Genomic DNA, 27,239 nt, shown 5'->3' on the forward strand with positions numbered 1-27,239 from the left:
TGAAACTCTGATAAAGCAACAAGAAGTGAATCACAAGAGCTGGAAGGCACTTTAGGCACACAGAGGACAAATCCTGGCTGATGGATGGGGGAAATGAGGCTCTAGAAGAAAAGTAACTTGCTCAAGTTCACTCAGCAAGTGAACAGAGCCGGAACCACGGAGTCTCCTCTCCCCCAGTTCCCTTTCCTCTCCATCTAGGCTTCTAAAGGAGAATTCTGAGTCAGGAGATGAGGAGAGGCCAGGGACAGCTCATGGACTCCACAGAGGAATCGGGAGAGGGCAGGGGTGGGACCAGGAAGGACACAAGTGTTGGGATGGAGGGCTGAAATGAGCCAAGGAGGTGACGGCAGTATCTGCGAAGGGGGACTGGGGGGTGAGGGCAGGCAAGAGGGAGGAGGAAAAGGCGGAAGAGAAATAAACAAAGTGAAGAGGAGGAAGAAGAGGAAGAAGTGCTGTGAAATTAGGGTCTGAAGGGGCCTGGCAGAGTGGGGAGAGCCTGAGACGAGATGGATGGAATGACAGTATGATGATGGAGGAGTCCAGGGCTTCGGGAGACACTGAAGGCAGTCAGACGGGGAAGGGTCCCAGACCCAGAAAGGCAAAGAAGGGAGTCTGACAAGATAAGAGTTCCAGGATCCGAGTAAACACTGGAGCAAGTCTGAAGAAGGTGGAGTCCGGCCAAGGGAGTCTGAGGGGGCCCGGCCGACTCACCGCGCTTGTTTTTAGTGCCGTGCTTCTTGGCAGCCGTCAGCTCCTGCTCAATCTTCTTCTCCAGGAATTCCTGCTTCTTACTTAGCATCTCCTCCGTGTCCCGAAGCCTCTGGATGGCCTCCTGGGGGGTCGGGCCGCCCTTGCCGGCCTTACCCCCTCCAGCCCCGAACAGCTTCCCGAACACCGACATGGTTGCTGCTAGCCGCGCCGGCCTGCGCCGTCCGCTCCGGCTCGGCTCGGCTCCGGCGACCGCTCCTTTCCCCCCGCTCCCTGCCGCCGCAGGCCTCTCCGCCACCTCCGCCCCGCAGCTGGGCCCGGCCGCGCCACCTCCCACAGGCCCCCACGCCCGGCCCGGCAGGCGTCAGGGAAACACGTCGCTGACTACAACTCCCGGTGGTCAACGCGCCGGCCGTGCTTCAGAGCTAATGGAGGGAGGCGCGCTGCATGCCGGGAGGCTATAGTCTTCCGGCTGAAGGCACTCGGCGGCGCGTCTTTTTGGTCTAGCTAGGATCAAGGGGCAGCGTGGCATGCTGGGAAATGTAGTCTCCTTGGAACTAGTTTTGTGGGGGAGGGGTAGAAAAACAGGAAGAGAAGTAAGAATATTTTATAAAACAGTAATTAACGTTATGCACTTTCTATAATCCAAGCATTGTGAAAAGTGTTTTACTTGCATTATCACATTTAATTATCACAAGCTTGTGAGAGATAATACTCTTACTATTTTCAGTTCAGTTCAGTCTCTGAGTCGTGTCTGACTCTTTGCGACCCAATGAACCGCAGCACGCCAGGCCTCCCTGTCCATCACCAACTCGCGGAGTCCACCCAAACCCATGTCCATTGTGTCGGTAATGCCATCCAACCATCTCATCCTCTGTCGTCCCCTTCTCCTCCTGCCCTCAATCTTTCCTCCTGCCCTCAATCTTTCCCTGCATCAGGGTCTTTTCAAATGAATCAGCTCTCTGCATCAGGTGGCCAAAACAAAGTATTGTTTCAGCTTCAACATCAGTCCCTCCAATGAACACCCAGGACTGATCTCCTTTAGGATAGACTTACTATTTTGTAGGTGAGTAACAAGACTCAGGTTTCCCTGGTGGCTCAGTAGTAAAGAATTCACCTGCTAAACAAGAGACACAGGCCAATCACTGGTTAGAGAAGATCCCCTGGAGAAGGAAATGGCAACCTACTCCAGCATTCTTACCTGGAGAATCCCATGGACAGAAGATTCTGGTGGGCTACGGTCCAAGGGGTTCACAAAAATTTGGGTACAACTTAGCAACTGAACAGCAACACCCAAGACTCAGAAATTGAGTGGCTGACTAGCTTAATTTACTGGCCATGTCTTCACATATTATGCTGTTCCTCTACCTGCAATGCCTTTCTATGCTTTACTCACCTAACTGATTCTTTGAAACCTAGTAGAGGCTAACAAGGCAATGGCAACCCACTCCAGTAGTCTTGCCTGGAAAATCCCATGGATGGAGGAGCCTGGTAGGCTGCGGTTCATGGGGTCGCTCACAGTCAGACGCGACTGAGCGACTTCATTTTCACTTTTCACTTTCATGTATTGGAGAAGGAAATGGCAACCCACTCCAGTATTCTTGCCTGGAGAATCCCAGGGATGGGGGAGCCTGGTGGGCTGCCGTCTATGGGGTCGCAGAGAGTCAGACACGACTGAAGTGACTTAGCAGCAGCAGCAGCAGAGGCTAACAGCAAAGCTAGACTGCAAGGGTTCAGAACCCTCGCTGAATACTTACTTGGACACATTACTTCCCTTCCTTTGTGTGCGTCCCTTTCCAAAACTGTTAACTACAGATAACAACAGGACCACCTCTGAGCTTGTGTGAGATAGGGAGTGTTAGATGCTTACTTAGCATCGGCCTAGCACAGTAGGTGCTCAGAAATGTGTATTTTATTCTAGGTCATCATTATGCACAAGAGCAATTAAACCAGGAGAAGACTCAAAACTTTCAAAAGTAGCAAAAGTATTGAAGAAGGAATTCATAGGGCTTGGACTCCATCTTAGGCCTGTTCATGCTGACCATGCTCAGCCACCTTTCCAATGGACTCTGAACTCTGTGTTTAGTGCCTATGAAAGTGACAACAGAAGGATAAGACCCCCTCCAGACAGGGGAACCTTGAAGATCATATCTAGGTTACTCATCACCTAAGAGAAAACATACACTAATCACCCCTTCTTCCAGACAGGCCGTAAATTTTTCTGTCTCTATCGGAGTGTAACCTCGGGCTTATTGATTATTGGCTAACAGTTTGACTCTCTGAGCACATGAGCACATAGCACATGAATGATGGGGTTACTGGGGTTGTGTTTTCCTTGGTTTATGTAAGTCTTAAGGAATTTGGAGTGGTGGGTTCAGACACGTACACATGGGGTATAAAAGATTTTCACAAATGTTGGTCAGGGTCCTTGGCTAAGAGGACCCTGACCTCGCGTGGCTACAACATTATTGAAGGTTGTTTTTTATTTTATTTTTTTGCCCGTTCATTACAAAGGCCAACTGGTTATGGGTTCACATATCATTGTTTTCCTTTGTCTTTTGCTGTCAAGAATCACTTCTCTGTCTATTAGCAGTGAGTCTAGTAGCCAATATTTCCCTCAAGCCCACCAATCTAATTTGCTGCTTCCAGTCTTTTGCATTAGTAAACCAGTTCTGAGTAAACCTGTTCACAATGAGAGTTGAAGTGCTTCCCTATGAAGAAAAACTTAACTTCTTTTTTTTAAAAAAAAAAATCACTTCCTGGACTCTGTTGCCTAGGAATGGAGTTCCAGATAAATGAGAGCTTAATGGAAATTCTCCTCTATTATTTCACATATATGAGTCTTGTCTCCTCCCCAGACTATTATCTACATATAGACAAAAACAAGCTTTGAATGTGGTCCTTGATGTTTTGTTGCTGTAATCTGCCACAACCCCAGCCTCCACCTATAGGTAATTATTTCCAGAGGATGAGAGAGTCCATCTCACCCAACTTTCCAGGTTGGAAACACTCTTTCAAATGTAAGTAACATGCTAGAATTGTCAAGAATTCTCAGCAACATCAATTGTGAAACATAAGCCAGACTTGAGTTTCTTTTGTAATTGAGACATTGCAGTATTTTAATGAGCTTTGCCAGTGGCTCTGCAGTAAAGAATCCGCCAGTAATGCAGGTGACTTGGGTTTGATCCCTAGGTCTGGAAGATCCCCTGTAGAAGGAAATGGCAACGCACTCGAGTATTCTTGCCTGGGAAATCCCAGGGACAGAGGAGCCTCGTGGGCTACAGTCTTTCAGGTCACAAAAGAGTCAGACACTATTGAGCGACTAAACAACAACGACAATATTTTTATCAAAATAAAAAACAGAAACAGGGAGGTTTCCATCAAGTCATCTGATGGGTAGAGCAACCCCTCCATATCTAAGCAATCAGCCTCTCCCTTCTTATCTAAGTCATGCTGCAACCAGACACACAGGTAGCAAACACTTGCTGGATTTGAGCCATGACCCAAAGAGTATATGAACGAGCAGACTCTGTAGACCTCACCACCACCAATCTCATATTGCTGTGGGGAAAACCATGGATGCTATCAGAGCCCCTCATGTCATAACTCTGGGAGCCCAGAAAAACATCTTGGGGATATGATCAGTTCAGTTCAGTCGCTCAGTCGTATCCGACTCTTCGAGACCCCATGAATCACAGCACGCCAGGCCTCCCTGTCCATCACCAACTCCCGGAGTTCACTCAAACTCATGTCCATCGAGTCGGTGATGCCATCCAGCCATCTCATTCTCTGTCGTCCCCTTCTCCTCCCGCCCCCAATCCTTCCCAGAATCAGAGTCTTTTCCAGTGAGTCAATTCGTTGCATGAGGTGGCCAAAGTATTGCAGTTTCAGCTTTAGCATCAGTCCTCCCAGTGAACACCCAGGATTGATCTCCTTTAGAATGGACTGGTTGGATCTCCTTGCAGTCCAAGGGACTCTCAAGAGTCTTCTCCAGCACCACAGTTCAAAAACATCAATTCTTTGGCAATCAGCTTTCTTCACAGTCCAACTCTCACATCCATACATGACCACGGGAAAAACCATAGCCTTGACTAGATGGACCTTGGTTGGTAAAGTAATGTCTCTGCTTTTTAATATGCTATCTAGGTTGGTCATAACTTTCCTTCCAAGGAGTAAGCGTCTTTTAATTTCATGGCTGCAATCAGCATCTGCACTGATTTTGGAGCCCCAAAAAATAAAATCTGACACTGCTTCCACTGTTTCCCCATCTATTTCCCATGAAGTGATGGGACCAGATGCCATGATCTTTGTTTTCTGAATGTTGAGCTTCAAGCCAACCTTTTCACTCTCCTCTTTCACTTTCCTCAAGAGGCTTTTGAGTTCCTCTTCACTTTCTGCCATAAGGGTGGTGTCATCTGCATATCTGAGGTTATTGATATTTCTGCCAGCAGTCTTGATTCCAGCTTGTGTTTCTTCCAGCCCAATGTTCCTCATGATGTACTCTGCAGGATATGATAGCAGAACACTTAATCTTTAATACCAACCACAATCAATTGGTGTCGGTCACTCAGGTTATTGGGTTGAGAAGAAGTCTGAGTCTGCATCAGGACATTTTGTGAAAATATGCTGAGATCAATTCATGATGTCTGCCTAGTGTGTGTGAGATGGGAGGTGGTGACATATGGACAAAGGTAGCTGCCATCATGGCTGAGGATTCAGCTGCCTTGGTAGAGATTCTCAGGGCAATACTGGGCTTCCCTAGTCTTCATTTTTTCTGGTCTCTGGTCTCTTGGGCAAATGCATAGCTTTTTCAAACTGAGGCCGACTGCTATTGATCTCAGAGGGAGAGCAGTGAGCAGTCCTGAAGAGAGATCTTAGTTCCCTGCCCAGAAATTGAACTGGGTAACCTGGATGAAAACCCAGGAAACCTATCCATTAGACCACCAGAGGCTAGAGGCTAGAAGCAAAGGGCTCTGACTCTTTACCAAGTTTGAAAGCAAGACTATTTCAAGGAGGCAAAAAACTGTGAAAATAGGAAAGTTTATTATTAGAGGCATAGCATAAAATGTGGGAGAGTGCACAGAGAAACAGTTTGTTTAAGACAGAAGCAAGGCAGAAATACATACCCAGAGAGAAAGGGTATGGGCCTCCTCTCCAAAGAGGAGGAGCGCAGTAAGTCAGAAGCTAGGCAGGTACACACACCCAGTGAGGAGTATGGGTGTCCAGAACGAGGAGCACAGTAAAAAGGTCATTTAAATCACTCATATAGGGAAGGTCCCTGGTGGTCCAGTGGCTAAGCCTCTGCTCCCAATGCAGGGAGCATAGACTGGACCCCTGATCAGGGAACTAGATCCCACATTGCCGCAACTAATAGTACGCGTGCCGCAACCAAAGAGCATGGCATGCCAAAATGAAGACCCAGCACAGCCAAATAAATAAATATTCAAGTCACTTATATAAGAGAGTGCTTCAAGGTCTTTGTTTACATTTGGCCAATTATCTTGTTTCTTTCTTCACACCTAACTGGTCGCCATACCCTCCCCAAGATGCATACGCAAATTTTCTCTAAGATGGATCCTACCTCAAAACACTTTGGGCACATGCCCACGTTTATTACGGGTGGGACTGCCTCCCTTTTCAACCCCCCAAAAGCCTTCCTGTGCATGTGCAGATGGGGAAGCCTTCTTTGACCTCAGGAGTGGGCACTCTATCTCTACTTTAGCAAAACTCAGCTTCTGACACTAGCTTTGTCCTTGGAGTGTCTGGGTGAGAACAAACTTTGAATTTAACTCTGCTTAACAAACACCAACTGTCCAGCCCAGGGGCCCACATACCTCCTACCTCAGTATTAGCTCGTTAAAACCTATGTGAAAAGAATGGGCTACCATGACTTGCAATAACTTGAATAACTTGCATATATTATGCTAACTGAAAGAAATTAGACACAAAAGCCTGTGTGATTCCATTTACACAAAGTAGAAAAACAGGCAAAGCATGCATAGTTTATGGTGAGAGAAGTCAGAATAGTAGTTACTTCTTGGGATAGTATACACCAGGCAAAATTACCATTGTGGGCATGCTGACAGGTTCTATAACAAGATCCAGTGGTGTTCACATGGGTGTTTATAAATTATAAATAAAAAATATATTTTTATACTTAAGATCAGGGTCCTTTGCATACTTTATACACTTAACTAAACATGTTACATTGCAGTTTAAAAAAATGTCCCTGGTAAAAACAACAATAGAAGCATACAAAGTTTTGATTTGTTTACCGAATATCTTGCACTCAAAAATCTCATCTTATCTCTATCCACCAAAGCCCCATGAAAGAAGCATTACTATACCATCTCCATGTTACAGTTGAGAAAACTGAGAACCACAAAAGTAGAAACTACCCAAGGTCATGTGGTTAAAGACACCCTGCCATATATTTGGTACCTGAAGTGACTTAGCAGCAGCAGCAGCAGGCATCATTCTGATGGGGGACACAGACCTTTGGTTTTGCTTCAAAACCTGCACTTGGCCTTTTCAAGATGGCCACCAGAGATAGGGCCATCCTCCTTCCATGCCTCTCTCTGGGCTCCTTTGTTGGAACCTCTGACCTACTGTGACATTGTGTGTCTGGTGCATAATCACCTGGATCTCACAGACCAGAGGGACACACATTCCCATGCCTCGTGCTGGTGACACTGTCTTCCTGAGGGCTCTGCGTTCAGCCTGGGAGCCCACCTTTTAGTCCATGTTCTGGATGCCTGTTCACAAGGGAGACCTGTGCTGGCCCTCAATGCTCCTGAAGCTCCCAAACGTCCCATGAACAGTAGCAGCTCTCGGGTCATTAATATTCACCCTGAACGACGCCCTGGCAGCCACTCTGCCAAGCAGGGTGCCCTGTGGCTCTCCTTCCCAAAGAGAATCTGTTTTAAAGTTCAAGTGTACATTCCTAAATTCAGAGTGGGAGTCAAGCGACCTCTACAGTGAGCCACCAGCATGGTTTCAGGTGGTTCAGGGGGACTAGGGCCCATGAATTGGAGAAGGAAATGGCAACCCACTCCAGTGTTCTTGCCTGGAGAATCCCAGGGACGGGGGAGCCTGGTGGGCTTCCGTCTATGGGGTCACACAGAGTCGGACACGACTGAAGTGACTTAGCAGCAGCAGCAGCAGGGCCCATGAATAACAATGTGAGGGAGTCAGATTTAGGTCAGGGTTTTGTTTTTTCTTTTTGGTAGGGGGAGGGGATCTGGAATTGCTCTTTAAAAATATCTTCAGCACAAGAAAAAAAACAATTTGTAACTACGTATGGTGACATATACTGCAGATGGTGACTACACCCATGAAATTAAAAGATTATTGCTCCTTAGAAGAAAAGCTATGACAAACCTAGACAGCGTATTAAAAAGCAGAGACATCACTTTGCCGACAAAGATCCGCCTAGTCAAAGTTATGTTTTTTCCAGTAGTCATGTATGGATGTGAGAGTTGGACCATAAAGAAGATGGAGCACCAAAGACTTGATGCCTTTGAATTGTGGTGTTGAGGAAGACTCTTGAGAGTCCCTTGGACTGCAAGGAGTTCAAACCAGTCAATCCTAAAGGAAATCAGTCCTGAATATTCATTGGAAGGACCCGTGCTGAAGCTGAAGCTCCAATACTTTGGCCACCTGCTGTGAAGAGCCAACTCATTAGAAAAGACCCTGATGCTGGGAAAGACTGAAGGCAGGATGAGAAGGAGGCGACAGAGGACGAGATGGTTGGATGGCATCACCAACCATGAACGTCAGGGAAGTCGACCCCCAAACTCCTCCTTCCCCAGTGAATATTCCACCCTTTTACTCGTAGGCCCCTCATAACCAGATTGCCAAAGAGGCCTAGGGCAGCAGTTCTTCACCTGTCTGCCCCCTCTGCCTCTGAGAGTATATCTTTGCTTAAATAAACTTTCACTTTACTTTCTTAACTTCTCTGCTTGTCTCCAAATTCTTTCCCAACAAAGTACCTCAGGCTCGCTGGAGTCACTGTGATCTGAACTCAGTGAGCCTGAGGAGACCCTTCCCCTTTCTGGGCTTCAGTTTGCTCTCTGTGATTCGACACAGTGAAGTCGGGCCTTGACCTCCTGTCTCAGCTTCTGTGACGAACCGTACGCCAGCCACCCTTGGCCAGTAGAAGGGGTCACCCCCAACCCTGATGTAGAATTGCTAGACTCCCTGACACCAACCCGCTCCAGGTCCTGAGAACCTTCAGGGCACTTGCTAGCAACCTTGGGGGCTGGGAGCATCTGCAACTGCTACTGTCACTCCCTCCTCCCCAGGGGTGATAAAATTGGTCCAACCGGTTCTCCTGGGCCAGGCAGGATACCTGCTCTGTCAACTGAGACTTCCAAGCCACCGCCTTTTCATTTGTCCCAGATATTCTCAGCTCCCTTTTAAGACAAAGGCAAGAGCCCTCATATCAGGTATTACCTCCCAGCTCTCTCAGCCTACATGGACGATTCTTACTGGGGAAACTTGGCCTCTGTGAGGTGGGAGGAGGGGATTGTGGAGGGGATCTTGTTTTCTCAGAGGATCTCAACCAATATTGATCAAGCAATTCCAGGGAGGTTCTGAGCACTGTAGATACGTTGCAGGAAAGGGGACCCCTTCCAGGGACCGAAACTAGGCTCTTGTCTAACGCTCGGAAGAGACTTGTCCGAGGAGACACATGCTGACAAAGCAAGAGACTTTATTGGGAAGGGCACCCGGGTGGAGAGCAGTAGGGTAGGGGAACCCAGGAGAAGAGCTCTGCTGCGTGGCTCGCAGTCTCGGGTTTTATGGTGATGGGATGTTTCCGGGTGGTCTTTGGCCAATCATTCTAATTCAGAGTCTTTCCTGGTGGTGCACGCATCGCTCAGCCAAGATGGATGCTAGAGAGAGGGATTCTGGGAAGTGGACGGACACCTGGTATCTCCTTTCCACCTTTCCCAAACTCTTCCGGTTGGTGGTGGCTTATTAGTTCTGTATTCCTTATCAGGATCTCCTGTCATAAAAAAACTCATGCAAATTGTTACTATGGTGCCTGGCCCGGTTGGGTGGTTTCAATCAGTGTGCTTCCCCTAACACGACCACCTCCCAGAATCCTCTCTGGCATCCATCTTGGCTGAACAAGGCATGCACCACCAGGAAGGACTCTGAGTCAGAATGATTGGCTAAGGACAACCCAGAAACTAATCCCATCACCATAAAACCCCAGACTGCGAGCCACACGGCAAAGCTGTTCTCCTGGGTTCCCTTACCCTTCCACCCGGGGGGGCCGTTTCCCAGTAAAAGCTCTTGCTTTGTCAGCACATGTGTCTCCTCGGACAATTCATTTCCGAGTGTTAGACAAGCGCCCAGTTTTGGGCCCTGGAAGGGGTCCCCCTTCCTGCAACAAAGCTAGTTTATATGAGAGAGGAACAGCTAGAGGGCAGCTGTGCTGGCGGTGGAGTGAAACAAGAGGAGTGGTAGGAGACAAGGTCTGCATCATGTAGAACCTGGAAATCTACAGGGAAAACCTGTTCATTCTGGGTGGGATTGGAAGCCATTTGAGGGTTTTCAACAGGAAAGCGCCATAATCTGATCAAGCTCTAGAAAGATCACTTGGGCTCTTGTGGTCAAAGTGGTGGGGATCGTGGTGGGGAAAGAGAGAAAGCAGATGATGCCAGAGAGAAGGCTGATGATATAGTCATCCATGCAGGAGAGGCTGGTGGCCTGGAGAGGATAGTGTGGCCGAGCTCTGATAGGAGCCTCAGAGAAGTGGTTCTAAAAATAATCATCTCATCAGAGCTGGCAAGACCTTTGGAAATCCTCTGACTAGGCAGGAGCTCTGGAGTCTATCAGTCCTGGACTGGTGGCCCAGCTCTACACATTCCAGCAGTGAGTCCTTGGGCAAGCTGCTATACCCCTCTGAGCCTTGGTTTCCCCACCTGTAAAATGGATATGACAGGAGAGTTTGCTTTCAAGGGGTGTCTTAAGGACTCCAGTAACATGTAATTAATGTACAGAGCACAGGGTGTGCTGACAGTAATCAGTCAGTAAAGCCAGGACTGAACTCCCCACGTTTATCGATAGAGAAACTGAGGGTAGCTCTGGCTTAGAGGCAGAAAACTGGAAGAAAGATTTACAGGGTTCCTCAAAGTCATATGTGTGTGTGCTTAGTCGCTTAGTCGTGTCTGCCTCTTTGCGACCCCATGGACTGTAGCCCGCCAGGCCCCTCTGTCCATGGAATTCTCCAGGCAAGAATACTGCAGTCAGTTGCCATTCCCTTCTCCAGGGGATCTTTCCAACCCAGGGATCAAACCTAGGTCTCCCGCATTGTAGGCAGATTCTTTACATCTGAGCCACCAGGGAAGTTCAAAGTCATATACCCAGAGTCTATAAATAAGATGAATGAGTAAAGGGGGCCAGGAACATGAAAAATCACATGGCCCTGCCTGGCCATCCTGCTTTTCCACTTTTGAGACACATAAAACATAAGTGCTCACCTGAAAAGGCAGGCTAGCCCAGCGCCATCTGACTGCCGCCCCCTAGTGCCAGATACCCCATTTTTCTTTTTTTTGGCTGTGCCGTGCGGCTTGAGGCATCTTAGTTCCCAACCAGGGATTGAACCCACACCCTCAGCAGTGAAAGTGTGGAGTCCTAACCAGTGGGTTTCAGGGGAATTCCCTCCCATTTTTCAAAAGAAGTCAGAAACTCGGATTTTTATGTGAAATCTCCCAACTTTACATTTTCTAATCACTTCTGGAGTACAGGAATGCAGTAAATTTTTATATATTTGTCTTGCTGTTATATAGGCATCCTTACTATTATTTTCTCCTTTCTAACCTAACACCATTTACTTTTCTTGCCTTGTTCCTTTGGCTAGGCCTCCTACATAATGTTGAAGTCATGACGGCAGGCACCATGGTCTTGTTCCTGACACAGAGGGAATGAATGCCTCTTACTTTTCATGATTGTAGGTCTCAAATTTCGAAACTTTTAAAGGCTGGCTCATTTTTTCTAAACACTGTGAAAGTCAAAGTCTATCAACCTGTAGGCTGCCAATTTGTGATCTCTGTTTTACCTCAATTTTCTGAGTTGCAACAACAATCTCATTGGATAGGTGCTATTAATATCATTCTTCCCATTTGACATATAAGAACCCCAAGGTTCAGAGAGGTGAAGCAACTTGCCAGTTACACAGCTGGGAAGAGGCAGCGCCAGGATTCAAAGCCAGATCTGCCTGATGCCACAATCTGGATTTGACAACCCTGGATTCCCAGGTTAGTTCCTCTTTCTACTACACCCTGTCCTACAGAAGCTCTGTTATCAACTTTGAGTGACCCTTGACTGTGGGCCTTCCCCTCTCTGGGCCCCAGTCTCCCATATGCCAACCTATGATGCTTTAATGCCACCCATGATGCTTTCATTATAGAGAATAGAGAATATACTCATTGTAGAGAATAACATTCCTTAAGCCAACATCCAAGCTCTCTCTGATTTGACATTGTCCCATATTTCAGTAGAGCAGAGTGGCTAAGCGTACATGGAAGCAGGTCCCCCAGCTTGAATCCCAACTCTGACTTCCTGTGTGTGTTTGGGCAAGAAGTTCTACCTCTCTGGGCCTCTGTTTCCTCATCTGAGAAATAAGGAAAGTGACAGTTCTCACCTGAGAGGGCTGAACTGATGTGACACAGAAGGGTTACAACACAGCTTCCATCACATGGAGGTTTGAAGCAATTAGTGATTATTGTGATTGACCCACTTCCCCCAAATCTGTCACCCTGGACCACACATGAGCCCCAGGCCTCAATCACTGTCACACCTCAAGGTCTTTGCTCATGCCCTGCTCTGCCTGACATGCCTTCTTCTCTCTACCCATACATCAAACACTGTCAAAGGCTACTTCCCTCTCTGAGACTTCCTGTCCCCACCAGTCCCTCCCCTGGCCCTTCTGAGGGCTGGGCCAGGTACACTTACTGCCCTTACCTCCTCTGCTGTGCAAGGCTGCTTCACTCATCCCTCCCACCTCATCACACCCTTTCCTGAGAATGTGGGGAAGTCAGCCTTGCTCTGAGCTCCAGCTGCAGGGCCAAACACAGATGTCTCAGAGATGTTCTCTTCAGGGAAACTCCGAGATCAGATTGCGCCCAACAGACCTCTCGAATCCCATCCTGTCCCATCTCGAGCCTCAGAGGCCTCTCCTGCAGCTGAGGCAATGTGACCCAGCAAGGTGGTGGTGAAGATAAATAAGAAAGCACTGGTCAAGGCCCCTTTTCTCCTCCCTACCTCCCAGGAGCCTGGTGTGCTTTCCCCCTGGACTAGCTGGAGATGGGGAAGGGAATGCTGGATGCGAGGGTATCTATGGCCATTTAGGATGGTCCTCTGGCTTTGGTTAGAGTTGCTGATCACAGAGGGTTTTAGGCTAAGATCCAGGATTCTGCATTTTCAAAAGTGAGTTATAAACCCCTTCCTCAGGGGGGTTCCATGGGTCATGATCTAAAATAACTTGTTTTGGATGCATCAAACCTCTCTGTGGCTACTGGGGCAGGACAGTTGTGAGTGAGGAGCCAAGGGACCCCTCAGCTCCCACGTGCTTTGGAGGGGGCACTGCTGCCACCAAGGGGCTAAGAAAGAAACTGCCAAAGGCAGGGCCTGAGCCATTTTTGATAAAAAAAAAAAAACTTTATTGAGCACTTGTTCAGTGCTGAGCACTGTGCCGAATTCTTTGCACACTTCATCATACTGGATCCTGATGACAGCCCTATGAGGTAGTACTGTCATAAGCCCCATTGTACAGATATGTAATGCGGGGCTCAGAGAGGTGAAGTGACTTACCCAAGGTCACACAGCAAGTAAGTGTCAGTGCTTGGATCTGAAGCCAGATCTGGCTGATAGCTCTACTCTAACCATGACACTGGAGTGCCTCCTACATGCCTACATTACAGAGTCATCTGGGGATGCTGGGAGGAACTGCATGTGAAAAAGTTCAACAGATGAGGACTCCAACCATCTCAGGCCTCAGCAGCTTAGTTAGAGGCTGCCCCTTGGCACCCTAGAGGAAGGGTGGATGGGACGGCCCTGTCTTTCCTCTTAGGCAGCCCGACCACCAGCCTGGACCAGCCAGACCCTGGGCTGCTCAGGCTCAGCTGCCTTGGATCCCAGAGTGGTGCAGGGCTTCCCAGCAGGACAAGGGACACAGCGAGGCGGCCTTGGGCCAGGGTTTACAGATGACGTCCCAGAAGGATTTTGACCAATGGCTCACTTCCACTGGGAAGGCTCTCTGGTCTGCTCCCAAGGGCTCTGGACCTAAAGATGAGCATCAGGCAGGACGCAGGAGCAAACACCATGGGCGCTTCACTCCGAGGCCTGGATGTAGACAGGCACAGCAAGCATGGCACACGAGCCCTCAGCCCCTGCCTGCAGTTCTGCCAGCGCCAGGTTGGAGCCCAGGCCCTCGGCATGCCCAGGCACTACCAGCTCAGGTTCGCCCCCCACCGTGCTCCCCACTACGATGGACAGCACGGCATCTGGCTCTGAGAAGGGCGGCTTGCCTGGGGCGGCCTCGGGCACGGGCCCGGCCCCTGTGTCCTTCAGCTCCTCCAGCCCAAGCGGGTCAGGCAGGGGGGTCACCACCTTGTGCCCACTGCCGCTGCCGCTGCGGGGGGCTGCCCGCCTCCGGGGGGGCCGCCGGGCTTGCAGGTCCTTGTCCTTTTGGGGGCCGAGGCGGCAGCGGTGGTCCTTGAGGTATTTGTGGCGGGAAAAGCCCTTGGCGCAGCCAGCGCAGCGGAACTTGTAGTTGCCTGTGTGGGCACGCTGGTGCTCGGCAAGGTGGGCGCGACGGCTGAAGGACTTGCTGCACAGGGCGCACTTGTGGAGCTTCATGCCTGAGGAGAGAGGTGAAGGCTGTGAGAGGTGCCCAGACCCTTCACCCTACACGGCTGCCTCGGCACTTGGGAGTCAAACCTGGTTTCTCAGCTTGCCCTGTGAACAGGAGTGTGACCTGGGCCTTGCTCCCACTGGTTTCATCTCCCACCTTCCCCCAGCCACTTCTCCTGTGCTAGCCTCCTGCCTCTGGGCCTCTCCATGTGCTATTTCCCTCTGCCTGGAACAGCAAGCTCAGCCCCCACACCGTGGCTAACTTTGCCAAGTCACCATCATCTCTTCCCTCTCTGGCTGGCCTGCCTCACCCTGGCCCCCTCACACTACTCCCCAGAGGGCACCCAGAGAGGTCTTGGTAAAACTCCTCCAGGACACTCCCTGCTCTAGACCCTCCAGCGCTTCCCCAAGTTTCCCACGGAGATGCGTGTAGCTGACCACCCCCTTCTCCTCTCAGCCCCTTCCCCCCGTCTCACTTGCTCTCTCAGCTCCAGGCCCCCTGCCCACCATTCCTCATCTCAAACACTCCCTAGTCTCTTCCCTGCCTCAAGGCTTCACACCTGCTGCTCCCTCACTCTGGAAAAGAGCCATTTCCTGGCTCTTTTCATCTCTCAGACTCAGTTTTTCTGTCACCTCCTCCGAGAAGTCCTCCCTGACACACACTTCTCTTTTATTCTCTGCCCTCTCACTCTGCTTATTTCCATCTTTGAACTCAGCACATTTTAGTGTAATATACTTATTTGTTTGCTGTTCACTTTTTATCTCTGCCACTAAATGCTAAGCTTCCCAGGAGAGTGGGGTGGGGCTCTGCCTGACTCCCTCCTGGCACCCCCGGTGCCTGACACGTGGTAGATTCTCAATCATCACTCACTGGGTGAATCACTGGTGCCTCCACGTCCACTGTGAAGTCAACTCCATCCCACACACAGCTGGTGTCACGGCCCCCTCAGTTTCCCTGGAATGCCGGCTCAGAGGGGGCAGAAACTTGCCTGGGGTCACCCAGCAGGACAGTGGGAATGCCAAGAATCCAACCTAGGCTCTTTGTCTCCAAGTCCTCAATCTACTCTCCCAGATTTCAAACTAGATCCTTTCTGGAAACCAGTGGCTGTTCATCAGGGGTGACTTTACTACCCAGGGATTTCTTGGCTTGTCCCCTGGAGGCAGAAATGTTGCTAAACAATCTATAGTGCCCAGGGCAGATATCCACGACAAAGAATTATCCAAAATATCAACAGTGCTGACACTGAGAAATCGTGTTCCAGACCAAATGGTACATGGATGTGGGAAGCCAGCCAAGCTACTTCAGGGAAGCAGTGATCTCGGGGGGAGTTCCGTGGAGCCCCTTGGAAACAGGAGTGACGTGAAGACCCCTACTCCACATCCCAGCTGCCCTTCTCTGCCAAGGGGACCAAGGAACCCCTCTGGCCTTATCTTGGATCCACTCAGAATTGGATCTCCCTCCCACACGACCCCATCTCTATCACAGTGGGTGCTTCTCTGATATAGACATCTCATGAGTCAGCTTCCTTCTCCAAGAGAGGCTCTGTGTACCCTGAGGACCCAAACGTAGGTGGGGCTCATGGGAGCAAGAGTCTGCTGGCTCGAAGGTGTCAGGCAGGGATACTAAGTCTCATGAGACATGCCCACTCTTTCCAGGGTCCTGCCCAGGGGGCTCGAGCTGAACCAGACTTTCCCGGCAGGTGCAGGAGCAGCTTACCGGAGTGAGAGAGGATATGAGCCTTCAGCTTGTCTGGCCGATTGAACTCCTTACTGCAGCCCGTGTGTGTCCTAGAACCCAAAACACTGGTCAGGGGAGCGCGCTAAGCCCAGGACTCTCTTGTTGGCCACTCTTTTAGCTCTCATCTACCCTGGGGGCTGGGCAGGGAAGGAGGGTGGGAAGTGAGGCAGCCAGGCAGGACCCGGGACAGGACAAAAGGTGAGTGGGCCTTACGCCCTCAGCCCCGGCCCCCTTCCACCCCACAGCTGGTAAACCTGCCCCTCCTACCCAGGGTCATCTCTACTCACGAGAAGGGGCATTTGTATTTCTTGAATGGCTCATGGATCAACATGTGTCTCTTCAGTTTGTCCTTGCGGTTGAATGCGGACTCGCACACTGAGCATTTGTAGGGCTTCTCACCTGCAAGAGGAAACCCCGTTGGGGGGACCCAGGGCGCCCTGAGAGGGAATCTGAATTTGGGGCACAGGGGTCCCCACTAGACGGCAGCAACTCCTTTAGAAAGGTGGCCTGGGGAAGACCTCTCTCTCCTTCCTCAGAACTTTGCTTTGCCAAGGAGACAAGGGGGCTGCTTCAGTTCGGAGCAGCAGGAAAGGCCTCTCGGATGAGGCAACACCTGAGGTGAGCCCTGAGGTGGTGAAGGAGTGAGCCTGGCAGACACCTGGGAGTGAGTCCAGGCAGGAGGAGAGGCAGGGCGCTGGGTGTGTCTGAGGAACAAAGTGGAAGCAGCAGGGGAGGGAACATGAGGCAGAGAAGGAAGTGGGCAAGGCAGCCAGGACTGACAGGGAGGGCCTGGAAAGCCAAGGTTTCTACTCTGAGCCGAATGAGAAGCCGCAGCGGGGCTGAGCGGAGGAGGGCCAGGATCTGACTGCGTGAGGAGAGCAGACTGAGGGCGGTGTGGGCTCAGGCAGGAAGGAGGCTGGAACGAGAAATGGGAAGTGGCCAAGTACTGGTGATGCTGAGAAAGCAGAACCGGCAGCCCTTGCCAATGGACTGGCTGTGGGCAGGAGAGGAAGAGAGTCAAGGATGAGCCTGAGGCGTGGGTGACAAGGTGGATGGTCGTGATGTTTACTGAAATGGGGTCCACCATATGGGAAGGGGGAAAGTGAAAAATGAAAGTGAACGTCGCTCAGTCGTGTCCAACTCTTTGTGACCCCATGGACTATACAGCCCATGGAATTCTCTAGGCCAGAATACTGGAGTGGGTAGCCTTTTCCCTTCTCCAGGGGATCTTCCCAACCCAGAGATTGAACCCAGGTCTCCTGCATTGCAGGTGGATTCTTTACCAGCTGAGTCACAAGGGAAGCCCAAGGGAGGCGGGGATTACATCTTATCTGATTGAATCCTTACCATAAATCATAAGGTAAGTCCTCGAGGAGAAAACTGAGGTTGATGGTGTACATTTAGTGTTTGGGGGAACTAAGATTTCATAGCTCACCAGTATGGCCCGGAGCCCACTTGAGTCACCCCAAATCGTCTGCTGCAGATTCCATGGGTGGGGCTGGTGGGGGTGGGGCATGGAGAGCAGCTCTCGTCTGACAGGGGTCAGGGGTCACAACCTGCCCTTTGGAAAAGGTCTATGATTGGGCTGTTTTATTTCCTGCCATTATTTCCTCTGTGTCCTCCTCTCTAAGATGAATAAGTACTTTTGAAAAATGCCAATTCAATGACTGAGGTAATTCTGATCATTACAATGGAACGGTCTGTAGTCTTAGGTTAAGGTGTGGGAAGGAATTCTGTATCGAGAACAGTGGGCCCAGTCCCAGGGGCTCAGAATAGGGGATGATTCCTAGAGGCAGAGCCAGGAGTACCTCCACCAGTGTCCAGAGGCTCATCTCTACTACAGTGTTGGTGGGAAGCTCTTGTTCCCTTGAGATGGCAGATGGGTGGGGGGCCAGGAAGGAGATGGGGTGGGGGATGAAGAGGAGGGGGGTGGGCAGGAGGCTGCTGAGGAAGAAGGCTGAGGAGCTGGGAAGGAAGGCCAGAGGGGGATGGAAAGGGAAACTGAGAGGGTGTCTAGGGGACGGAGTTGGGGATTGAGCAGAAGTTGCTGGGGGGCAGGTACCCACCTGAGTGGATGTGAGCATGCAGTTTGAGGTAGTGCTCCCGCCGGAAGAACTTCTTACACACCTGGCACTTGAACCTGCCCCCGCTGCCGTGGGTGGGCAGATGACGCCGCAGGTACCGTTCACAAGGAAATACCTGGCAGGACAAAGGAGTCAGCATCAGGTCTGAATCACCACCCTCACCACATTACGAGCTCAAGGGGCCCCTCATTACCAGCTCTTATGGAAACACCATTCTTTCTGTCCACTAGGGGTCAAGGCTCACAGTGCCCAGCTCAGTCATTAGAACCTCATGGCTCCCACTACTCACCCATAAGACCAGTCAAGACAAGCTGGCTCTGAGCTTCTGCCCAGGCTGTTGTTTCTACCAGAGAGACTTTCTCTCTTAGCAGGACAAACTCCTGCTCATCCTTTAAGACTCAACTCAGGTCACTGCTTCCGTCAAGCCCTCTGTGACTTCTCAATGCCACATATTTAATGCCTCGAAAGTCCACCCATACTTTTAAAGTTAGCATCTAACCTATTTGAATAACAGCCCTGTGCTCACACGAGATCTCCCAGAGGGCAGAGAGGAGCTATCATTTCCCAGCACAGGGCCTGAGTTAAAATAACTGACAAACAGGAGAATGAATGAAGAAATGAACACGTAACTGAAGAAATAAATGGAAAGGTAATAAAAAGCCAGAACACACAGAAGCCAAATTCTACTTCCTCCCCAGGCATAGGAAGGGCACTCTTTCATTTTTTCATTCATCTGATACAGATTCGTGGTCAAAGACACAGACCTAACTGTAAGGTCGGACCTCAGTGGCCACTGTTGGACTTCTCCTCCCCCTCTTCCCTTTCCCGCTGGCGGGAAAAAGTCCCACCAGACTCTGACTATTGTGCTCTATTCTCACATTCCCTCCCCCACTACTGGAGTGTCCTTGAGGTGTTGGTTCCTGGTAGAGATCAACCCTCTCCTAAGCTCCCCCTCCTAACCTCCTGTCCAGAAACAGCATTCTGCCCAGAAACAGCAAGAACTATTCCATTGCATCAGCACAACCTTGAGCAGACTGGGCAACCAACCCAGTCTTGCCTCCCAGCTAACTGACCTATGAGAGACCACCATTCCAAACCTTGCCTAAAGTTATGTAAGTTGCCTCTTGCCTTTGTTCCAACCTCGCTCTGTTAGGTCCGGGAATCCCGCCCGGGGGCGCTGTTAGGGTCCGGAGTTGCCCTTCCCTCAAAGGAACAGAGGACACTCACGATAATGCAAGACACACAGCGAGGTTTATTTCCAGCTAGCTGGGGTCCAAGTGTGTGCCCGACGCAGCGGGTTTCAACAAGGACCCCAGCTAGCTGGAAATAAACCTCGCTGTGTGTCTTGCATTATCGTGAGTGTCCTCTGTTCCTTTGAGGGAAGGGCAACTCCGGACCCTAACATTTGGGGGCTCATCCGGGATCTCAAGACCCCTCCTCAAAGAGACAGACAACCTCCGATACCGAGGTTTGCACAAAAGCCGCGGCAGGAGGTTTGGCCACCTCCTAGAGGGGAGGACTGAAACAGGTCTCTGCCCGGTCCCAATTGAGAATTCTCGTGGAAGGGAAGGAGCGGGTTACGACCCTGGAGGCTCCATTACTGGAAGTTGTGGGAGACGTCCCCAGCGAAGGAGTGCCTGAACGACGTCCACAGTGGATGCTGTTTGGAACCCTAGGTAAGAGTCCTTGTTGAAACCCGCTGCGTCAGGCAGACACTTGGACCCCAGCTAGCTGGAAATAAACCTCGCTGTGTCTCTTGCATTATCGTGAGTGTCCTCTGTTCCTTTGAGGGAAGGGCGACTCCGGACCCTAACAGCGCCTAGCCATTAAAGCCTGTTATATTATCTATTTGGCGTCTGGGTTCTTTTATTTAACATCATTGGGCCGTTTCGACCTTACACTAACTACTTACTCACTCCATTATCTCCTAGCTGGATGATCTTTCAGTGCCTTAGTTTCCCTGTCTGTAAAATAGTATGCCAGCCTCCTAGGGTTAAATGAGTCAGTTTCAGATAGAATGCTCAGAACCACATCTGGTACAGGGTTCTTGCTAATTCATGCTACCTTTTATTCGGACCACAAATTCCAAATCCCCAAATTAGCCTATAAAATTAGAAACATCTACAATGAGGCCGAAGTGAAACCAGGACTGCCTGTCCTGGGAAATCTGCCATGTAAGGTGGTTTGAAAATGAAAAGAACAAAGAAATCAGTTAGACACACCAGGGGGTGCAATCAGCAAAATCCAGACTTCAGGAAATTCCACAGGACCAAAGGCCCAGCTTCTTCAACAAACACATTAAAAGGAAAAAAAAAAAAGAGCATTGATGGGGGAATCTGTAGATTAATAGAAACTTTGGTCGGATCAGTCAATAACAATATATGGACCTGATTCAAACAAACTTTACAAAAATTATGTTTTGGGGAAAAGTGAAAAATGGAATCCTGACTGGATTTTTGATGGGTGTGAAGGGCCAGGCTTGAGTGAGAGATTCCAGATCCACTGAAAAAAAGGAACTGGTAATAACCAGGATAATAAGATGTCAGGAAGTTGGAGGCTGCTGTTTGCATGCTGGGCCTGGGTCCAGGACAGTCCTCTCTACAGCCTGGCTGGCCCTCCTAGCCCTAGTAGCAACCCCGGGCCAGCCAGGGTGGACGACCAACTGGTAAGACAGGCCAGGTAGAGCTCTCACTCCTCAAGAAGAAGTGCTGTCTGCAGAGACAACCCCAAGCTTGGCCTGCACGTGCTGAGGCAGGAGAGGAGGGGACAGTGGGGTCTTCGCTCACCCCCTACTTTCGTCTCGCCAGAAAGGGCAGGGGTCCCCACCTTTTGGCAGTGCGGGCAGGGGAAGTTGTGAGTGGCGGTCTGCAGGTGATGCTCCAGCGCCTCAGGTGTGGAGTACTTGTTGACGCATTTGACACACCTAAATGGGGAGGAGCAGACAGGTGAGAGAGCATGCACACGGCTGGAGGTAACCAGCCACACCCCTCCTCCACCATCACTGGTTAACATACCCACAAAACAGAAGTTTCAGGCCACAAGCCACACTAAAGAAAAGACCCCACTGTCTTCCCACCACGAAAACATTGGCCAGCAAATGGGCCCATTTATAATGCAGTACCAATGAGGAAAGCTAGAGGCAGGTGGGCAATTCATGCTAAAAACAGAACTGTGGGCCCTGCCATCTGTCCACCAGGGCCACGGTGGGAAACCCACAGGCAGCCTGCACCTGTGGTGGGCCCAGGGGACTCCCCCTCGGGCCACACACTGAAAACCACAAGCTAAATGCCTACAGATGGCAAGAAAGAAGGAGGGGGTGGGGTGGGAGCCGTGCTACCAGGAGGGCAGAGACTTTGTGAGCTGGTGGGAGAAAGATGGGAATGGCTCAGGTTCTGGTGGCTGGAGGCACAGGTTTGCAGGGGAGGCAGTTTCGCAAGACCATTAAAATGAAAACTCCCTGCCAGAAATGCCACTCTAACTAAGTCATGCAAGGTAACACGCCCAGCAATAGGGCAAATCCATGGCATGTGTCTCCTGATACAATGTGCTGAGAAAGACACAACATCGCTTCGTGATGCTCCTGCCAAAAGTGTTGATCCTGGGACAACCCCGAGGTCAAATCAGACAAATCCAAACTGAGCGCATTTGACAAAATACCTGGCTTCTGCTCCCTCAAAATACTAAGGTCATGAAAGACAAAGACAGAAAGAACTGTTTCAGCAAAAAGGGGACTTGAAGAGACAAGGACAACGGAATGCAACGTGTGATCCTGGACTGGACCCTGGGACCAGAAAGAAGTTTCTTCTTCATCTATAAAAGATGCTATTGGAACAACTGGAAATTTCTGCATAAGGTCTATAGATGGGATAACAGAATTGTCTTGATTTAACTTCCTGATTTTGATAACTACACGATGCTTTTATGGGCGAGGTTATCCTTGTTTTTAGAAAATACACATGAAAGAGAAAAGGTAAAGGAGCATGGTGTCTGCAAATTATTCTCAAAAAGCTCAGCCAGTGTAGTTAGTATTGTAATACCTGGGAAATGTGGGTGAAGGATGTGTATGGGAATTCTTTGTACTATTCGTATAACTTTTTTAGAAGTCTGAGATTATGTCAAAGTAAGTTTTTTAAAAAATATTCTTTATTTGGCTGCAATGGATCTTAGTTGCAGCATGCGGGATCTCTAGTTATGGGATAAATAGGATCTAGTTCCCTGATGAAGGATTGGAGCCCCTGCAGTGGGAGCTTGGACTTTTAGCCACTGGAACACCAGAGAAGTCCCTCAAGGTAAGTTTAAAAGAAACACTTCTTGAAAGCAATTGCCCGTGGGATGCAGAAGTGGGCCTGGATGGACAGGGAATTCCTTTTCATTCTATGCGCTTCTGTAGTTTTAAAATACTGCACTGTATGCATATAAATGTATTTTTTCAGGTAGTAATTAATCTTTTGATCTTTGACCTGCAAAATTACTTCTAGGAACTTATTTACAAATGAGCAAAGATATAGGTCCAAAGTTGCTCCCTGTAATGTTATTTATAATAAAGACAAACTGGAAATAACCGAATTAACCTGTAGTACGGGACATGTTAAATAAACTGCAGCCTATCCATGTATAATGGAATGCTAACATCTCCTCTCTGAGCCTCAGTGTCCTCATCTTTGCAATGGGGAGAACATCACAGCTGTGGGCTGAACTAGGTTCCTCCAAAATCCATATGGTAAAGTCCTGTCCCGCAATGTAATGGTATTTGCAGATGGAGCCTCTGGGAGGTGCTTAGGTCTAGGTGAGACCATGAGTGAGGGAGCCTCCAGATGAGATTAGTGATCTTATAAGAAAAGAGCAGGGATTTCCTTGGTGGTCCAGTGGTTAAGACTCTGCCTTCCAACACGGGGATCGTGGGTTCAATCCCTGGTCAGGGAACTAAGATCCCACATCCTGAGGGGCAACTAAGCCCGTGCACTGCAACTCCTGAGCCCACGTGCTCTGGAGCCCACATGCCACAACTAGAGAGATGCCTACACGGCACAATGAAGAACCCTCAAGCTGCAACAAAAGATTCTGAGTGCCCAACTAGGACCCAATGCAGCTAAAGAAGGAAAGAAAGAAAACGAAAGACCAGAGAGAAAGGGCACCCTCTCTCTGTCATGTGTCTATAATATTTTGTTATAGCCACCTGAACTGACTGATACCACCTACCTCCCAGGAAGGCAGGGCTCAGTGTCCCTAAGTCAGGTCAAAGCACCTTGCAGGTACTCACTTCTTTTTACTTGGCATCTCACTCCAGAGAGCCACACAGCTACAGGGACCCCTAGAAATTCCACAGATTGGAAGGGCAAAAGCAAAAGCTCTCTACAAATGGGAATTACTCATCGTTATCCAGAAATCACCCCTTAGCTGGTCAGAGTTCACTTGGCTTTCCCGCCTCTGGGGCCCCATTTCCCAATCTCCCCCAGGGTCAGATGCCCTCTACCCCATTTCTTGAGTCCCAGTCCCCCTGCCAGCTTCTCAAAGCTCCTGTGATTTCTACAAGATTCTCAGGCCCCACTTTCTCTCCCAGGCCCCATCTAAGCATCTCCTCCCACTTCCATTCTACAGAGCAGTCATTCTAAACCACTTACTATTTTATTTCCTATCTTTACACTTGCTGTTCCTCCTGCTAGGAAGGTACTCCCGGCCATCCACTGTCTACCCGGCAAACTTCTACTCATCCTTCGCAACCCAGTTCAGATATCATTGATCCTGGGATACCATCCCTTACCCTCTCACCGTGGGTATATATGTCTATGACAGCATTTTATCACAGCATATAGTAAGAATACATACGCTCCTGTCTCCCTAAGCAGCTCATGCATTCTAGACTCAAAGTATGTATTTACTCATTTCTGAACCCCAGAAGCCTCACCCTGGAGCTAGAGGTGGGCCCAGGGTTGGGGGGGTGGTGGCGTGCATTAACAGAGGTCATCAGCCAACTCCCTGCAGATATAAGTCTGCAAAACTTATATATAAGTTTTATATATATTTTATATATATATCTCCCTGCAGATATAAGTCTGAGAAGCAAAACCATTCTAACATGAAAATATTCACTAATGGAAACTCCTGTTTTTTTTCCTCTCACTAATACCTATCCCCATGCACTATGTGCTGCTGGGTTTTGTGAAGCAGCTGCTCCCAAATGACATAAGGCTAATGCACAGCGAAATGAATGGAGAGCAACAGTGAGGGATTCCTCCAAGTCATGGAAGTGATGCTGGACAACACCATCAGCAAATGGGATTCTGGAGGAGAGGCCAGAAAGTTCTTGAGGAAGGGAAACTCTACAAGGATGAACACAGGCTCAGTAGCTCCAACAAGAATGACAAGGGCAATTACAAGATCAATGGATCCAAAGAGAATGATCGGAAGTTCTGATTAAAAGCATATGGCAAAACAGAGGGAGCCCTTTGTCATTTCTGCTAAAGGGACCTTCTTTATGACTGAAACAGAAGACTATAGCCATGGAAAGGGTTGTCAGAAAAATTACCCCCAATAAAATACACATTTAATTCATTCCTTGTCCCATGCTAAGAATCAGCATATAGCTCCAACTTTAACCTAAATTTCATAGATTATAAAACATACCAATCTTATTTTTATGATTTTTGCTTTCAAATACACACTTGTGCATTTTTTCATTTAAGAATCGATGTAGGATTCCCCTGATGGTCTTGTGGTTAAGAATCCATCTGCCGATGAATGCAGGGACTCAGGTTCAATTCTTGGTCCGGGAAGATCCCACATGCCGTGGGACAACTAAGCCCATGAGCCACAACTACTGAAGCCCGCACCCCAGAGCCCATACTCTGCAACAAGAAAAACCACCACAATGAGATGCTTGAACAGCACAACTAGAGAGTAGCCCCCGCTTGCCACAGCTAGAGAAAGCCTGTGCTCAGCAACCAAGACCCGGTGCAGCCAAAAAAACAAAAATCAGTGTACCATTCTAAGTGTAATCTAAATTGTGTAGATTATCAGACAAAATACTATTTTCATAATATTTTACTTTAGGGAAAAACAAATCTTTTTTCCACTATGAACAAGGAAAAATCAGCTTCCCTTTTTTAAGATTTTTTTTTTTAGGTTGTATGTCTGCCAAGTTGAATGATACAAGGGGGGCCTACATTTTCTGCCCCCACTCAGAGCCACGGCACACAACCCACTCCCCCAGGCTGGGCCCTGAAGCCTAAGATTCCCCTTTGAGATGTCCCACTGGACCTGAGCAGCTGGAACCACTAACGGAATGGACCCCTGGGATTCCTGCAGGGAGAGGGAAGGGGGATCACGTACTTGTAGATGGCGCTGTCCTTCTTGGGGCTGTGCTGTGGCAGGAGGCTGTGCGAGTACTGATGCACACCCAGGTCATACAGCGAGGGGAAGTCCTTGCCACAGAGGTGGCAGCGGTAGCTCAGCTCCTCCTGGTGGCTCTTGATGTGTTCCAAGAACGTGTCCAGCTTCGGGAAGGTCTGCGCACAGCTCTTGACCACACATTTGTACACCTTGGGGGAAGAGGCAGGGCAGGTGAGGGCAGGCTGGGGAGCCGACTCCACTGTGGTCCCCTGCCCTGTGGTGTCCACCTCCAACACTGCTCATGGAAGACCCAACTGCTGTTCCCCTGTTTCCCTGCTGCGGGAGCCCTGGATTTATTATTATTTTTTCTTCATTCATTTATTTTTAATTGAAGGATAATTACAATATTGTGTTGGCTTAGGCCATACATATTATTTTTTTTTAATTTATTTATTGTTTAACCAGAACATAACTGCTACAATGCTGTGTTCATTTCTGCTGTACAGCAATGTGAATCAGCTATATGTATGTCAGCCACAAATTGGCACTTGCCACAGGCACTTGCCATCTACCTCTACGAGGATTAAATCGCATGCTGCTACAGCTGACCCACCCCCTGAAATGAGTTCAGGGTGGAAAGCAGAAACGAGGCACTCTGTGCTCAAGGAAAAATTAGTAGGACAGGTCTTCAGGTATTTTTAGGAGCTGATTTTATGAGCCTAATTCTTGTATCTCCTTATATCTAGAAAAGCACTAAAATCCTTCATGGTGATGACTGTTCCTCGTGACTAGCAAAAGCTTCACAAGCCTAGCAGAAACGTTCTGGAAAAAATATGTGCTTGATTGCATGTACTCTCTTCACCAAAATCTCATATATACCGACCTTTCCCTCCCTGCCGCTTGGAGCAGTTTCTCAAAGCTGTATGAGGTGCTGCCTCCCGGACTGCCCTCATTTTGCCCCTAATAAAACTTAACTCTCACATTGTGCATGTAAGTCAACATGTATCTATCGATGTTTTCCCTCCCTCTGAAGCCTCCCTCCCACCCCACCGCCATACCATACCCTAGGTCATCACAGAGCACCGGGCTGAGCTCCCTGTGCTGCGCAGCAGCTTCCCACTAGCTAGCTGTTTTACACATGGCAGCGTATACATGTCAGCGCTGCTCTCTCAATTCGTCCTGCCCTCCACTTCCCCTGCTGTGTCTACAAGCCCATTCTCCACGTTTGCGTCTATATTCTGCCCTGCAAATCAGTTCATTTGCACCATTTTTCTAGATTCCAAGAAACACAAAACCATGATGAAGTACCACTTCACATTGGTCAGAATGGCTATCATCAAAAAAGTATACAAACAATAAATTCTGGAAAAGGTGTGGAGAAAAGGGAACTCTCTTGTATTGTATGTACTGGGTATATTTAAGAAAAATTATCCAAAACTTGGAATGATAACATCTTGAAAAGATGTGAAAAGATGGCATCCCATCCTTCCAATGTTAAGGGAGAATGGTGGCTCTCC

The 27,239-nt window shown here is 49.1% G+C and overlaps 2 protein-coding genes across 9 annotated transcripts in view; both read right to left on the reverse strand.

Moving 5' to 3' along the window:
• The window catches only part of CHMP4B (charged multivesicular body protein 4B), a 45,916-nt gene extending 44,843 nt beyond the window's left edge, over positions 1-1,073 (reverse strand). Inside the window, exon 1 of the mRNA XM_055435780.2 lies at positions 712-1,073. Within this exon, the coding sequence (XP_055291755.1) occupies positions 712-901 (190 nt within the window). The 5' untranslated portion in view covers positions 902-1,073. The remainder of the gene's footprint in view (positions 1-711) is intronic.
• A 2,026-nt stretch (positions 1,074-3,099) lies between these two features.
• ZNF341 (zinc finger protein 341) overlaps positions 3,100-27,239 on the reverse strand; it is a 51,472-nt gene continuing 27,332 nt past the window's right edge. For 4 of the 8 annotated variants that reach the window (XM_055435748.2, XM_055435740.2, XM_088843842.1 and 1 more), the window contains exons 9-14: positions 25,723-25,931; positions 21,220-21,316; positions 18,376-18,508; positions 16,597-16,708; positions 16,289-16,359; positions 3,100-14,579 (exon numbers count right to left, since the gene is read on the reverse strand). In XM_055435748.2, coding sequence (XP_055291723.1) covers positions 14,050-14,579; positions 16,289-16,359; positions 16,597-16,708; positions 18,376-18,508; positions 21,220-21,316; positions 25,723-25,931 — 1,152 coding nt within the window. In that variant the 3' untranslated portion in view covers positions 3,100-14,049. The remainder of the gene's footprint in view (positions 14,580-16,288; positions 16,360-16,596; positions 16,709-18,375; positions 18,509-21,219; positions 21,317-25,722; positions 25,932-27,239) is intronic. The other 4 variants (XM_055435711.2, XM_055435701.2, XM_055435721.2 and 1 more) reach the window with 1 other exon arrangement.

Source organism: Moschus berezovskii, chromosome 15 (assembly GCF_049115385.1).
Source record: "Moschus berezovskii isolate FMDL1 chromosome 15, NW_MosBer_1.0, whole genome shotgun sequence".
Taxonomy (NCBI): Eukaryota; Metazoa; Chordata; class Mammalia; order Artiodactyla; family Moschidae; genus Moschus; species Moschus berezovskii.